Source organism: Vigna unguiculata, chromosome 3 (genome assembly GCF_037176805.1).
Source record: "Vigna unguiculata cultivar grain cowpea cultivar isolate G323 ecotype 2 chromosome 3, ASM3717680v1, whole genome shotgun sequence".
NCBI classification, from domain to species: Eukaryota; Viridiplantae; Streptophyta; class Magnoliopsida; order Fabales; family Fabaceae; genus Vigna; species Vigna unguiculata.
Genome location: NC_140794.1, coordinates 4037334 through 4054666, shown reverse-complemented (window position 1 = coordinate 4054666; position 17333 = coordinate 4037334). Strand labels below are relative to the sequence as shown.

General features: G+C 28.8%; 3 protein-coding genes across 3 annotated transcripts; all 3 read right to left on the bottom strand.

The window, feature by feature from the left end:
• Positions 1 to 2347: 2347 nt before the first annotated feature.
• Positions 2348 to 3940, bottom strand: LOC114178350 (nuclear polyadenylated RNA-binding protein). The gene is made up of 3 exons (XM_028064190.2): positions 3225 to 3940; positions 3054 to 3136; positions 2348 to 2960 (listed from the first exon to the last, which is right to left on the bottom strand). The coding sequence occupies exons 1-3, from the start codon at positions 3769 to 3771 to the stop codon at positions 2805 to 2807; spliced, it is 786 nt and encodes a 261-aa protein (XP_027919991.2). The 5' UTR covers positions 3772 to 3940; the 3' UTR covers positions 2348 to 2804.
• Positions 3941 to 6649: 2709 nt separating this feature from the next.
• LOC114178911 (NAC domain-containing protein 83-like) lies at positions 6650 to 7934 on the bottom strand. Its single transcript, XM_028065058.2, has 3 exons — positions 7685 to 7934; positions 7228 to 7505; positions 6650 to 7108 (listed from the first exon to the last, which is right to left on the bottom strand). The coding sequence occupies exons 1-3, from the start codon at positions 7863 to 7865 to the stop codon at positions 6863 to 6865; spliced, it is 705 nt and encodes a 234-aa protein (XP_027920859.1). The 5' UTR covers positions 7866 to 7934; the 3' UTR covers positions 6650 to 6862.
• Positions 7935 to 12881: 4947 nt separating this feature from the next.
• Positions 12882 to 16897, bottom strand: LOC114178614 (putative protein S-acyltransferase 7). Its single transcript, XM_028064622.2, has 5 exons — positions 16615 to 16897; positions 16162 to 16344; positions 14697 to 14993; positions 13734 to 13967; positions 12882 to 13518 (listed from the first exon to the last, which is right to left on the bottom strand). The coding sequence occupies exons 1-5, from the start codon at positions 16705 to 16707 to the stop codon at positions 13009 to 13011; spliced, it is 1317 nt and encodes a 438-aa protein (XP_027920423.1). The 5' UTR covers positions 16708 to 16897; the 3' UTR covers positions 12882 to 13008.
• Between the last annotated feature and the right edge of the window lie 436 nt (positions 16898 to 17333).

The window sequence follows — 17333 nt, the reverse complement described above, 5'->3', positions numbered from 1 at the left end:
AACATAAGCGTAAAGGTAAGATAAGTATCCCAACATTATCCTCTAATATTAAAAACATCATATTAAAAACATCATATACACAGATATACACAGACATGAGATATGTCACAAATCTTCGACGAATATTTTGCGACTGATAAAATTTTGGTTGAATTATTCTTTTAGTTCTTTCTTCTTTTTCAAAAATATTAAATTAATCATCTAGTTTTATTTTTTAGTTTAGTCTTGATATTTTTTTTTAAATTGATGTAATTTTTTTTAAACCTCTTGAAATAAAACACAAATTTTTCATCAAAATTGACACTAAAATTATGTCAATTACACTAACAAAGCAAATCATCTTTATTTACAACTTCAATTTTGATAAAAAAGCTTTGATCAAATTCAAGAAATTTAACTAAAAAAGGATCAAATTATATTTTTTTTTTAAATTAGAATCAAATTGAGACTTAAAAGAATTAGAAGACCAACTAGATATCTTTGTACGAAAATAGAAACCAAAAAAGTAATTCCAAAATTTTGATGTGAACTAGTAAAAATATTATATTTACTAATTAAATATAATAAATTATTATTCTTATTTTTATAATTAAAAAATTAAATATAAATAATTTGTATAATTCTATTATAATTAATTTTCATATTAAGTTTGAAAAAACAGTCAAATCAAAAAATGTTAAATTAAACAAATGATCACATAATATTAATTAAATAATTATTTTAATTTTAAAAAATATTTAAAAAGTAAAATTGAAAAATAAATGTGAACAACAAAAAACAACTTTTCATATATATATATATATATATATATATATATATATATTTAGAATATCAAACATATAAAATATATAAAATATTAAATTTTTAAAAAATATATTTAAAATTATATATTAATCATATAAATTTTAAAAAAATTGGGAACCTTTGTCTTTATAAAAATCAGTCCTAGCTGGAGACTAAAACCTTTTAGGACATGCTAAATCAGAGGTGGAATACGTATAAAGGAATTGGTAGTCTTATAATGGTAGTGAAGGATAAAGTCAAAATGCTAAAACATGATTTAAATTTGTGGAACAAGAATATCTTTGAATTATTAAACACAAATATTTCCTTATACTTCGAAGTTATCAAACTATTCAACAAGTAGAATTTATTATTTTCTAACATTAAAACATATACAAATATTTGATTTTTTTTTCTCACAAAGTTTTTACGTGTATCTCATTAGTAATATAATTATAATATTATCCTCAAGAAAAACAAAAACTATGCACCAATTTTTTTACCAAAAAAATAATTCTACATTCAAATTAAAATAAATAAAAGATTAGTCTTTCTTGAAAAAATCCTAATCATATTTATAGATACACAATTTGATAAAATGTAAAAGGACAGCATTCTCAGTGAGTAAAGCACATTCAACTAGCAATGATGAGAGAGACTACTCAAATGTGTTGTCTTTGTCAAAAACGACTATTAGTTCTAACAAAGAAAATTTAATGACGTAATTGAAAAGGAATTGACATATATGTATCTACTACTCATAAAAAACACAATATATATTATTAATCAAATATTTATCATTTAATACTTTTTTTTTTTCTACTTCAAAGTTTAGCATTACACTCGCCGTGATTGATTATTATGACTTTGACTCGGCTTCCATCGTCTAAGAGAATATTGATGTAATATGTCATCATGATTTTTCCATTATGTCTAAGATTTATCAAATATTTCTTTAAAGAAATTAATTACTACCATTTTCATTGTATCTAAGATTTACCAAATATTTCTTTAAAAAAACTAATTATTAGACCATAAACATATTTTTATATGAATTTTGTAATTAAAATTAATTTAAATATTTCATTTGTATATGTGTATGTTGTATAACCACGAGAGAAAGAGGAATGATAAACACTGGTCAATACAGCAAAGATATTTTGTATTTACTTCAGGACTTGCTAAATCAATAGTTTGAGCGTGTCAAACTTTAAGGAACATTTAAAGAGTCGTTTGCATTTATATAATTTATTTATTAAAAAAGTAGATTTTAGAAAATCTGAATATAAAGTTTTTAACGTAATCTATTTTTAGTAATTTAAGGTCAGGATAGTGAATGAAAGGTACCAGGAATACAAAATTAAAAAAAAAAAATCATCACCCTAAAAATCAAATTTATCACTTGATGATTATGTTGAGATATGGAAGAAATGGGAGAGTTCTATGGAACAATTGTCACATACGCTGGGCGGAAGCAAAGACAAAGTGAAAAATCTTTCTCAGAACTTCACGAAAATACCCACAACATCAAGGTCTAAACTTTTTATTTCAAGAATCTTGAATCGAGGTCTAAACTTTTCTTGATTGTTCTAACCTCAAAAATGGAAGTAGAGAAGAAAAGTCTTGAATCTGTCCAAAGTTCTTATCGACCATAGTGTCCATGGGATGATTGAACCTGTCATTATTTGCCAGATTTTAATCTCAACATTAGGGAACTTCAATACTAAGAAAGTAAACAGAATGATATTGTTAAACATGACTCAAAGAACTGTTTGATATTTTTACCTGACCTGTGGAACTTAGCAATTGCATGATTTTGTTAGTCCTCAAAGTAAGAATTTATCAGAACTTAGGAATTTGAGCAAAGGACCAAAGAAAATATATAATATAGAAATAGGAAAATATTCTCTACATGAATGCTACAACCATAATGCATGAAGCATTTGGCATTGATGGGAAATTGAGAAACTTAAGCTGGTCAACAAAGACACAGTGACCAAATAAAAAAGAAGAAAGGGAGTTTAAGTTGTTTTTGCAGTAACAAAGCTTGTGTCATCACCACTACTACACATACATCTTGGGTGATAGCACGACCTAACCTTCAGTAGACTCTTCACACCACCAAATTTCTTCTTATTTCCTTTTCTCTTCGGAGTTGTTTCTGATTTCCGAAATACCTAATAACAAAAGATAGAGAATCAGCAAAACTGTTTTCTTCTTGTCTTCATTGATGAAGTGATTGAAATGGTGAAATATTGATAGAAGCTTACGTTGTTTGAATTTTTTGATGCAACTGTTTGAACAGTATCTACACTGCGCGTTTTTCTGTACTTCGCAATGGGTGGACAATTACCTGCATCATTTATCAACATTTTTTCAGATAAAAAAAGTGACAGTGTTTTTTACCAAATAATGCTGCTATCGATTCTTTTAGTACTCACATTCACTCTCCTTTATTTTCTCGGACTCCTCAGCGCAATAAATTCTGAAACTAGGTGATCCAGGACATAGAACCCCATCTTCATCATCACTATCATCATCTTCATCTTTTTCTTTCCTTGTCTCTCTTTCTAGCTTTGCACTCTTTTCCTCTTCTGATTTGAGCTCTGCCACAACCATCATGTCCCTGTTAACCTGCTCCGTGTAATCTTTGTTGGGGTGATTCTTCTCCATTATTTTACCTTCAGAGTTGGGCACTGGAGCCACTCTGGAAAGTTTTTCTGCGGCTGGTACTTGTGCCACCATTTCCTCTTTGGGTTTTTGAATCTTTTGTGAAGAAGAAACCTTACGTCCCGATTCATTTTCAGGCGAAGATCGAGAATTTGCATCCACTTCATCATCATGCTTCAATAGCTCCTTCTTGGAGGGGGTGCTTTCTGCGTTCCTACGTTTTGTTAACTCCTCAAATTTGGCAACAACTTTAGGGATGACTTTTGCAGGCACCGCTTCTCCTTTCGCTGCATTTTGTTTTGAGTTGCGTAGCCCCATTACAGAGCAAAAAACAATAACGCTTTGATTGAAAGTAATGCAGAGGTAGGGTGTGAGAAAATGGTGTGGTTGAGATGAAGAAGATTTGAAGGTGGAGTGAAGGAAAATGGAGAATCTTGTAGGGGTTTATGGTGTTAAAATAACGTTATGGAACATATAACAGTTTCACAGTTAATGGGTGTCAATATTAGAAAAAAGACATTTGACCTTGTATTGAATTTCATATGAGTCTTGAAGTTGCAATTTTAGAAATGAACTCAACAAACATGCTCTCTTGGTTGTTTTGTTGTAACTCTCTTTGGTTGTTGAATTATGGAGCGTCAACTTAGGATATGAGGAGTAATATTGATGGGTATCGTGGTCAAGTACAACGAAGATGTAGAGCTTCTAACTGCATTGTATCACATCTGTTACGTGCTGAATCACCCTAATTCAACTATTGTTTGTTGGAGAATTGACTCCCAAAAAAAATATATTTAAATTATTTTTTATTTTTTATTTTTAAATATCGTGGAAATTATTTAAATATTTAAATTGTATATATATTAATCATTTGTTATTAAAAAATATAAATAAAAAATAAGATATGAAAAATTACGTTGAATTCATGATAAAAATTACTTTTGATGATAAATTATATATATAATAAAAAAATTAAAATAAATATACAAAAGTAAAATATTAAACACGTATATTATTCTTTACGATAAAAAGTCAATATGTATTTTTATTTTTTATTTTGCCTATAGAATCATTACTAATTTAGGGAGTATTACACATGCATTAGTATTACCGTTAATTGTTAGAATGACACGACACCCTATTATGAAACACTAATCGACATGTCAAAGAAAAAAAAAGCCACGTAAACTATCCGCATAAAATATCCTAAATTTAGGGGCAAATATGAAGTTGATTCCGTTAATCTTACACATTTGTGACCGTGTTTTTATTTTTACCTTGAAATATTGTTTCTAAGCGTATATTTATTTTCCACCGTAGACCGGGAAAATAATAAGTGAAAATCACAATTTTCGAAGTTGTAATGCATGAAAAACGAAAAAAAAATCTGATAACTTTCTTTTCAGATGTACGAAAAAAATTAGAGAAGCCGGTGAAAATATAAAATATTAATATAAATTTTAAATAAGTAATAATATTATAATAATACTATATTAATATATAAAATAAATTTATGTTTATTAAAAGTAAAATAAAATAAATAGAAAAAGAAAAAAGAAGATAAATGTTAATGAATGAAAAAAAAAGTACCTAGAATAGCTTTATAAAAAAATTGTGAAAATAATCGATAAAATTTCACATTTCTTTCTTTTAATTTTTAATTTTTTATTTAATCTAAATAATTCCTCTTACACTTATTTATCCTCTCAAATTTATTTATTTTCATTTTAGCATATTCAACCTCTAACCCAAATATAAGTTAAATCTTCCGCACAAAAACTAAAATCTAAATGAGAATTATTTTTATCTCTTTTATTGAAGAATGTGAAAAAAAAAATATGAGTGCATATATATTGATGCCAATTATATTCACCGAATTGCTTCCCTTATACGCACAGTATTATTGCATTAAACAAAAAAAAGTAACATTAGAAAATCTTTTTAAGGCTATTCCACAAAATAACATGACAAGTATATTTATTAATAAGTTACGAGTTAATAACCCAAGAAAAAATTATATACTTTTAGTTTTAACTTTAAAGGAATACGTTTTTTTGGATTAATTTCCTTATATCTTTTTTATATTATGAGACTTCAATTCACAGATTCAAATAATTAAAAAAAATGCTAAGATAAAAAAAATTCTATTTAGATTAGAAAGTGAAAATTGAAAGAGTGAAAAGTAGAAAAGTGATAAAGTAAAAAAATGGGATTATTTACATTAAGTAAAAAATTGATATGATAAATAGTAAAATGTGTTAATTAAATAATTTACCAAAAAAAATTTGATATGATAAATACTAAAATGTGTTAATTAAATATCTCTTTTTTTTTCTTTCCGTAAAGCACACTTAAATATTTAATGGCCGTCAACAATTTCTCCTCTATTCACTTTTAAATTACCATAAAACAAACACGACGCATCTTTTTGCGAATCGATGCTCTTCCTTTGATGTAAACGATAAATCACATTTGTTATCATAAATAGAAATAGAAAAAAAAAGTTTTTTGCTGTCATCATAATAACTAGGGAGAGAATAGTAAAACTTTTATGATTATATAAATTAGAGTATTTGATACTTGCTAGAGTTTATTTATATTATTTATAAATTCTTTAAACTTTTACGATATATATATATATATATATATATATATATATATATATATATATATATATATATATATATATATATATGATGCGATAATTCTTAAAAAAGTAAAAGGTGTTATTATACTATTTTTCAATCAATTAAGAAAATAAGTGTAGGAATACAAAATATCGAGAAAATTGGAAAAATGTTAATATAATTTACTCTACTTATTACTTTGTTTGTTTCCATTTATAATACAAAAAATTAAAAGTTATGTTTATTTTTTAATTGGTCTATGTCTATATTGTATTAATTGCTTTTAGATTAGAATACTCTTAATTAAGATAGAGTAAGATAAAAAAAATTAGAAGAGAAAAAAAGTGTTAATAAAATAGACAGTTTTGAAAAAGGATGTCAATTTACGACAAATTTATTATTAACAACTAAATTTGTCACTTCTCTTAATCCTAGTGAGTTGGGTATTGATAAATCTTATACGTAGAACAATTTATAACAAATAGGTAAAAGTTTAAAAGATATAGGTTATCAAGATATTACATGTTCTTCAAAACAAAAGTTTTTTTTTTTTTTTAAACTCAATTCCATTTGCCTCAACATGAATAAGCTTTTGATTGGAGATTAATTTTCTTTCATATTAGGTTTAACAAAAGATATTACTCTACCACTAATTAAAAACATAGAAGCAAGCCTATAAAACACATGAAAATAAGAATATTACAATGGATTGGAAACACGCAATGAGAAAAGCATTATTAATAGGTCATTAATTAGTGGAGAAATTTGCGATTGTAGTAATCCTAAAAGTAGGTATAGCCACCACTTGTTTCTTCATGATCCGATGCATTTGAAGAAACTTCCATAATGTTATTAGAACTTGAACACGATGACGATGTAGAAGAATCTGTTTTTCCCAACATCATAAAATCAAACATTAATCTTGGACCACTACCACCTTTTTGTTTCTCATCAACACCACTTTCTAAACTTCTTTTCTTCATCGATAAGCGACACAAAACCCAATCTCCAATCTCGTTCACGTAGTTCTGCCAACATGACCATAAATAAGTCTCGCATATTCTACTTTTGACAAATAGTGACACTTGGAACATAAACTGTCATAATAAACCTAAAAAAAAAATAGTGACAGTTGACGAAAACTTACATGGGATGAGTTGCAAGCAGTTGTTTCTGCATTCGCAAGACGATATTCATGCAAGACCCAGTCAGTTCTGGAACCTTTTGGAGATTTTCCTTCATAAAAAATTAGTGTTTTTCTTATTCCGACAATGCCATTACATGCATTTGAAGATGATGAAATTCTCTTGTCTGATCCTGTTGCCTTCCAATATCCACACTTTGTTGTTCTGTTCATGCGATTACCATTTCTATACTTTGCTTCCTTCGGACTGAAAAAATACCTCTCTTGAGGATCACAGTTCCCTGAACACACACGTGCATATATATACCATGTTATTATGCAGAACAACCTTAACAAACCATGTTCTTAAATTCATGCATCATCATTGTCATAAGAATATCAGTTTAAACAAACTTGTATAAATTTGATAAGTTAAACTTGATAAATCTTATAAAATCGACTTATAAGGTAAAAGTTATACCAGGTAAATCCCAAGGATCATGCTTGCAGACGTTGATCTCTGGGATTATAGAAGCAGGCAAGGGGTAGGAGAAGACCTTGCACTTGAGGTATTGGAAAACAAGTTCTTCATCTGTTGGCTGAAAACGAAAACCAGGAGGCAATTTGCTCACTCCATTTTTAACAAAATTCAGCTTTTCCATTTGCTTTCAAAACTTTGGACTCTTAAAAATTCAAGAACCAAAGGGTAAAAAAGCACTTGAATGAAATAACTAGGTTCGTTATGTATATATACTATATGGATTCAGAAAGAGAGAGAGAAAAAAAATTAAGTCTTTGGAAAAAGGGGACTATACTTAACAGACTAAGTTTGATGTTTGACAGTTAATTATACATTTTTGCTTTCCTACCAGGATCTTCAAAAGATATTTTAATTACCACTTTCTTATACCCCACCTTTTACTCATAAAGTCGCTTGTTTCTTTTTTTCTGTAACTTAACATTTCTAAAACTTATATTCAAATAAATCCTTATAATAAGTGGTTTACTTACCAGAATCTGTATAATAACTTAGTTTGTTCATCTAATATTGTTGCTTATTTTCCAATGGTTGTTCTTGTTTTACTTTGGGGTTGTTGGAAAACTTCTACGAAGTCATGCAGACATATAATTCAAATTCATATTATCATATTCAAAGAGAAGAAAAAATTGTTCCAACCAAATATATATATATATATATATATATATATATATATATATATATATATATATATATATATATATATATATATTCTATATTCTAAGTCAATCCATTTTTGTTTTTATTTTGTCATTATTGATATTTTTTTTTCACTAGCTCCACTCAAATGGTTTGTCGTATATATAGGAAAGTTTTGCATGTGATTGTTGTTGTAGTTGGCTGAAACTTTATTTTGGTGTGTTACAATTTTTCAAGAACCAAGAAATAATCCATTATATATATCTTGACTTGCTTTTTTCTTAAAAAAATGTGTGCTCAAAATGAACCATATTTAAAGTTTTCCTAGTGGATTTGCCATGGCATACATATATAAATATAGTAAGATGATATAGGCTTTTGTCCTTCTTTTATTTATGAATTTGAATTATTGATGGATATGTGACTCAGACTCACTTTATTGTATTCAACTTTATGTCATGCCTCAAGTCTTTTTTATTTTATAGTTTTCTTTAGTTCAATTTATCTGTGAGAGAGAAAGAAAAAAAACCACATAGTTTTATTATATATGGATATGTTATGATTAAAAAGTAAAATCACGATGAAGCATGCACGTAGTCAACTATGATATATATACTGAAACTTTGTTGTACCCCCTTAAGAAAAAAGGAGTGGTACTTTCCTTCACCGAGAAGATGTTCATTTGCTTTTTCAACAGTGTAAAAACCAGATTTTGAAAGATTCACTCTCTCTCTAAAATTAAAAATTAAAAACAAATGAATTTTTACATGTTTAAACCCCTTTGCTTAAGACAGCAGCAACAGAAGTTTCCCTTTGTGAGTGTTGTGTCCTTTAAAAGATAGTGTCTTATATATAGTCTCTACACATGCCCATCACCTTCATCACTTTAGTTTATAAATACTTCTAAATTAGCATCACTTTCCACCACCAATTCTCCCACCATATATAGTATCTATAAATCAATCAAAACTCAAAAATCTATATTATAATATAAATAAATAAAAAACATGGTGCTTGAATAACCTTATATGTATATATAGCTAAGTTTTTCATTAATTTTAGGATAAATGACATATTTGATTTTTTTTATATATTATAACATACATTCTTATGTCGAAACATATACAATATGAGATTAAGTATTATTTTCACGGGTCAGTAACAAACAAATATAATAAATAATAAACATCTAAAATAAATTATAAATATTTGTGATACTATATATTTAATAAATAAATTTTAAATTTAATTTAATTTTATAAAACTGAGTTATAAAATAAAATGTGTATCTATCTCTATATATATATATATATATATATATATATATATATATATACTATAAATTAGTCTTATTTTAGTAAAATTTTTATAAAAAATATTATGTTTATAAGAAAAAAATATATGATGTAGTCTCTTATATGTAAAAAGTGCAACAATTATGGTGTATTTTAAATTATATAAAATTATTTGTTATTAATTTATAATTATAAGGAACTACTTACAACTATATATAAACTATTTTATTAATATCAAATTATATACCTTTTACGTATTTATTACATCAGAATTATGACTTTTTTAAAGATTAAATTGAGAGTGTCCAATGGAGATTCTAGACCTAGTTAGCTATTTAGGTTTATTTTTTTACTTTTTAAGATTTGAAGTGTGTATCCACTTCTCTCTCTCTTTTCTTGATCATTTATATGTGTGGAGCCTCTCTTGCAAATCATGTCATTTTCTTTCACCAATATTTTTGAATCCTCTTGAACTCTATGCCAAAGTGAGTTGTGCTTTTTGTCTACGTACGTTGAAAAGTCGTGCAATGCTTATCGCATAAGAAACTTGGTCAATGATTTTTATCAGCTTCGCTTGCACCTAATCACACTCTCTAACATATTCAAACTTTCACACTTCCATTTTATCATAAATTTTCTTACACTTAATAGAATGATTATGCAGTTTTTTTTTTTTTTACTGAATTTTCTTTTCATCTTACACAATAAATATACGTATAAATTGTTTAAAAATATTGCAAGAGCTAAAAATACAATAAAAATAAATAAATGTATTATTACGTTACCAATTAACATTTTATCGGATACATTATTTCAAAATTATAATATCTGTATAAATATTTTTTAGAAGAATACAACGTTAAATCTATCATTTTTGAAAGGAAATTATCCGGTAAAAAGTTATTAAATGATGTTAACAGTATTAAAACATTTTGTTTTTCTTTTAATCATATTAAAATATGATAAAAATTTTGATGCTTTTTTTTCTGTAATTAATGTAATTTCATTTCCTTTTCAACAATTTACAGTGATGAATTAGGGACTAGATTGTCAAAATTTTGCGACACAACCTAATAAAATTGTGCAGAATATATCGTTCATATATTTACTTTATTCAATAAATTGATAGAGGGAAAGAGAGGATGGGATGAAGAGAGAGGGTGGGGTAGTTTAGGAAGTAAGAAAATAATATGAGAAATCCATAGTGAATCCCAACCGGATAACTTTCTGAATCAATAAAGAAATTTAATTAAGTTTTAACTATTTACCTTGGAAATTTAACTATTAACTATTTTATCATTTATTTTCATTGGTGATAATATGATGTAGTTGTTATTTTTGATGTAAAATTTTGGTAAATACTCGTTTAAGAACAATATATATCTTCCGGACAAAGATTTAAATATGAATCAATCTTTTCTTGTTCTAAAACAACATTTGACATATTGCAAATCAATGTTCTTACTACTAGTGATATACACATACTTATTAATAATGACAATATTATTTTATCGTTAGTCATTATCGACTTAGACATCAAACTTAACAACTTTCATATCATTGTTATTGACAATTCATTGATACTCAAGGTAATATCTATCAACAACATATCGTGATCAAGTAAGACCTCACCACACATATATCAATAAAGTCATTGCACAAAAAAAAAAAAAACATCATCAAGGCTAACCTTTCCAAAGATTTAATGTGCAAAGTTAATTTTGATCAACAAGTCAAACCGCTCATTTTCCGCCCTTAATTAGATCCTTCACCATTTCTTTTACCACAGTTGGGAATCGCCAAATCTCTAGCAGAAGCATACCACAAATAAGAACAGAACTAATGCAATTATTTTTTGACAAAAACTATAAACTATCATGTGCAATTTTTTTGGCAAAAAAAAAATGCACAACTTCTTATGCAATTTTTTTAGCAAAAATTACAAACTCATACATTTTTTCTTTTGGGACAAAATTGCAAACTCTTGAATGACACACAACTTCTCAAGTTCTTATATACCTAAGAAACTATTGAGTTATGGTAACAATTTTCAAAACAAGTCTTTACTTTTATAGAAGTCTTTATTTTGATAGAATTTTTATATGATTTCCTTCTTCATATTACTCTATGTGAAACTTGAGTAAATACTCAATAGAGAATAACAATTCTTAAAAAATTAAATATATTTATTACACTATAAGAAAATATGTCTTATCAATAAACATTCATCGGCAAAAATTTGTCGTAATTTGAGTATGAAATACTAACAACCAAAAATTCATCAGTAAAATAGTCATCAATAAATTCTGTCAACTAACCGTGAAATTTGTTGGAAATTACTAATGACTGCAATTTATCGATAAATATCCGTTAGTAAATATCCATTGGAAATTGTAGACGAATTCTGGTCATCAATAAAATTTATTGGTAAATTGTGCGATTGAGTCTTCTTCTTCCTCTTTCTTTTCCTTTGTTTTTTTTTTTTCTTCTTCTTCCTCCTCCTCTTTTCCTCCTTGTTGCACTTGTATCGTCGTTGTCTTTGACTCCTCCTCCTCTTTTTCCCCTTCATGTTCCTCATCTTCCTCTTCCTCCTCCTTCAACTCCTGTCTCCACTGTTGTTGAGCCGTTGTTGTGCCACCGCCTTTGATTTACTAACAAATTTATTTTCATCGATATAAATTCATGAATAATTATAAAAGTCCTCATAGTAACATTGAATTTTATTTTTAATATTTATAAAAAAAAACTCACTTATGTAATGATCGCTTTTTCGGTATTTATAAAGTAAGTGATTTTTCACTATGTTCTTTGACCCATTACTTTTTTAATTTCTAAATAATTAATTTTTATTTTGATACTTAATTTTATGTTCTACTTTGAATTTTTTTTTTCATTCATCTTTATCATTTTGAACTTCAGCAAGTCTCATAGTTTTAGCATACTTATCATCTATTTTTTAATATCATATTTGGATTAGAAATCATTAGGGTACCCATTTTAAAACCAATTGCACTATAAAAAAACTTTACAAAATAATAACAGTAATTATTTTACCATAACTCTATAATTAGATTTAAACCATAATTGGTTGGATTTGAATTGGTTCAAAAAGATCAAAATTAAAATCAACTTAATTAAATTTAAATACGTTACCAAACAATTCATAAACAATATCCTAATTGGTTCTCTTTCCAGTCAAGGCCAACTTTAACAACACTCTTCTTTTGCTCATTAATCATTTGAACTTTTAATTTACATCTATAAAATTGTATCATTACTTGTTTGAACTTTAAATTAACATCCAAAGATGTTTCTGACAGCCTCAATTGTGCACTATACAGTCTCTTGAGTGGAGTATCTGGGCCCAGTATTCCAATTTGATTCCCCAACTTCAATTATGCTATCAGGAACTTGTGGAGTTGTTTCCCATGGAGGGTATCTACCAACTGAACTTTCTTGGCCATCTACTCTTTCAGCGTGAAGGATCTTGCTTAAATCCAGGGACTTATCGGTCAATCCACTATCTTTGCTTTCACTATCCTTGCTACGTGTTTCATTCTCAGACCCATCTCTATGATGACTTTCCTCCTCTTCATGCTCATTATAAACTGAATTCCCAACTAATAATTCCATATGCCTGGTCGTTCTTTTCATCAATGGGCTTAAGGGCCTAATGTCCGTTCTTCGATATGAATCTAATGGCTCCCTTGGAATCTTAGACCTGAATTTGTTCTTGGACGGAGGAATTCTAGAGCAGAATACTTCTCTGAAGTTGTTAAATATCCCTCTGTTGTATGGGTTGGTTTGAGGGTCATACCGGTATTTAAAATTTTCGTAAGTAGACTGCACATTAGACAATAAGAATTTTCATCAACATACGTAGGAAAACCAAACTAGAAATGCACCATAGTGCTTCATTGTTTTACCCATGTCATCGACATAGCAGACTACCTCATAGTTCGAATGTAGAATGCAACAAACGATGATTGGATGTGCATAGGAATAGTGAAAGTCAAAGTTAACGTTTCAAAGAACTATGAGCTGAATGGCATTCAAACCTGGTTTGTGCTGATGAGGTACGTGTGGAAAACAGCGAGGCCGCCAACAAACCAGACACAAACAAAGGTGTAGATTATTAGTGCAGTGGATGCTATAGTTTTGGACATTGCTCTCCAAATTGATACTTTCTCAAAGTCCTTGATCCTTACAATGTAAACCCAGCAAAAGGCATGTACATACAAGCAAAGCAGAGTGGCTGAGAAAACAAACATGTAGTAGAACCGGTAATTTCGCTGCGGCAATGTACATACAAGCAAGGAGTAATAGAAAATGTTATTCAGCAACTTCTCGAATCCAATATCTGATACAAACGTGATTGTTTTTTAATTATTGTTTGTCCATATGCATGTCATATTATACGATATTGAACATGAAAGCAGAAAAATACCAACACCCATGCAAAATAATCACCATTTTGTACTATTCTTCAAAATTTTATTTTGTGAGAGCAGAGGAAAAAAACATTCCCTTCTTAGAATACGATCAACAAAATAACAAATGCTATGAACGTCAACAGACAAGGAGTTTGTCAAATGTGCATATAGGAAGCCAATGCTATTATCTGTAATTCCAAGGGCCATGACTATTTCTCCTCGCATAATATTTTTGTTCATTACACATTCAATTTAATTTTATGTACTATCTAAAGCTTTCCATCAACAGAGTTTCATGATTTAGAAGCCTGCCTGCCCTCTCTAAATGAATATACCCATATCTTCTTTTTATTTGTCGCTGACAAAGCATTTGAACAGAGTAAACTAATAGTACGAATATCCCAGTAAAATTGATTTTTTTCTCTGGGGAGGGTACTTCACAAGGCCAATAAGATTTCATGAAATAGTAAACTCGTGAGATAAAGATTGCAGCAGGTAACAAATGAGAAGGAAAGTGCAAAATTCTAATGACTGTGATAGTGTTCCTTGAATAGAATAAATGTGAAGTTATGGAAGGATGACGATTACCAGTCCAATACACTGACCCACCCATGGGCAGTGATGATCAAATCGCTCTACGCAGTTATCACAGACTGAACAATGAGAAGCACGGAGGGGTCTGTAGAGCATGCAAGTATCACAATATTTGACTTTCACTGTTATACCATTGACAATTACATCCCTTGTCCGTGGAAATCGTGACGTTGAAATTTGCCCGTTGTTGCTATTCTCAGTCCAATTATAGTCATCTGGCTCCGGAGGATGAGAATTACGAGGTACTATGCCAGGATCTCTTCCTGAGGTTACTATAAGGGTGATTAGAACCTGCAGGGAGTACGCTAGAAAAGTTAGGAGTGCAGTAGTGAATGAGAAAGTCTTTGCTTTAAGAGATCTTGATATCCGCATTATTTTTCACTCATTTAAATAGACCAAAAAAAAAATGCTAGAGAATCGTGCAAATCAGAATTGTCTTATCCATGTATGTTCACAGTTGCTCAAATAAATTATGAAGGCTATGTTTAATTATGAAAAGTCTTAATACAAAACTAATATAAATAAAGTTTATATCGTATTAAGTGAGAGGTTACGAAAGCAGTAGGCATGATCCTTATGCCTGATTAATATGTATCGGAACCAATGATATTTTGCTTCACTTTGAAATGACACTCCCTCCTGTCATTCCTATTTGATCTCAAAACTCTGTTTACTATAGCAATTTCTTAAAATGAATTATTTTTTAAGTTTATAAGGAAACACGTTGAAATCTTAGCCGAATCCAGATATTATCTCTATAAATAGTAACAGGGGACAACTATACAAGCTGTATGAAGTAAAACTTTCGAGGATAGTAATATTTCAGCCATTTACTTATATAATTTTATTAAAATTATTAGATTAAGAAAAATGAAAATGATATGCAACTAAGAAGGTATTTATTGTTAAGGGGTTATAGGAAAAAATCTTAATGCTTTGAATATGAATTACTAAATGCAGAGTTGCATACACTTACAAGTAAAACAGAGCAAATATAGAACTTCAGTGCTGTGTGATAACTACAGACAGAGTATCAATGAAGGGAAATGGAAAAATATGTCTTTCGGCTCCAGTCATTATCATTTGTATAACAGGATTTTCTAGACATGTTTCCTTAAAAGATAATGTACAGATAAATATAAAAAAAAAAAATATCATAAAAATTATAGTGCGAATAATATAACTAACAAAAGAAAGCACAGTCTCATTATAAAGAGTATATACTGTACTTTAACCCTAAATCGTCATGTATAAAAAATTACTTAAAAGTCACTGTACCATAACTTTTTATTGGTTCACCATCTAAATATTCTCTACACTTCGGATGCATAGAAATTAAACTTGAGAAAAAAAATAAGCAATGAAACAGGTGTCACAGGAATCATCGGGCGTATTAATAGACGATTGCTTCATCTATCAATGGAGTAATATATGATATTCTGAACAAAAAATAACTTACAAACAGTGTGAGAGCAATAACCACACCCATTATTGACCATCCAGAGTGATGAGGAAAATCATCCAACAATTTCCTCGCTACCAAAGCACAGAACACCGCGATGGGCACAATAACAAGAAAAATCGATATAAATATAGATTTCACATCAGGCCCAAATATGAGTCTCCCTCCGAAAAGAAAAACCTGAGAAAATTGAAACCACGATTTCAGAAAGCAAAAAATCATCACAAATAACAAAAGCAATACAAGTACTATTTTACAAAACAGAAAACTTCAATTATGCAGAAACAGCACAGAGTTGAAAATATTTCAGTAGACTCTTTTTCGTATCCGCATGCTCCCGAATCAACTCGGTGTTGATTGACACAGAGAACTCGGAATCGAACTCGGAGAGGTGAAAGATGACCTAAAAATGAATCATATAAGTGATCGGATAAGTTGCGTGTTACTTACGTTACTTCCTTGCCAGACGCGATAAGTTCTGACCAGCGACGGAGCGGAGGTATCAGCGGAATCTGAATTTGCCGGCGGCGGCGGCAACGACATTGTGAGAGTGAAGATCGCAATTAAAACGGCAAGCCAATGATTAGAGAACGAATGAATGATTAAATGAAAATTGAAAAATGAAAGAAGACACCAAAACCAGGACGCCACCTCTGGTCAAAGCCTCCAAGGGCGAACCAAAGGGCAACTTCTCTCTCTCACACCATTTTTTTAATTAATTTCTTAATTTATTCCTTTGACTTTCATAACTATTTCTCTTGTTCAATTTATTTCCAGTGGAAATCATAAACTTTGCAGCTTCCTGCATTTACCTAACTTTTTATTTTATTTTATTTTACTATATATGATATGAAAATGATTGATTAATCCCAAAAATCCGGTTACAAAAGCTAAAAATCATAAGAAATATTTTATTCCTAAAATATACAATTTCGCAATAACTTTTTATTTAATATTTTACCTTTCAAATATTTATTACAATTAAGATGGGTCAAATATTAAAATATGTCTACATAAAAACTTGTGAAAGAAAATGCTTTTCGGCATTATCTTCGGATATCCAATATTTTTGCGCATCAGCAACTGCAAGATTAGGGGCGTTGATGACGAGGTAACTTACCATAACCATTGTGACGTTAAGCAAACGCATAAGCTTGGTTTAGTATCAG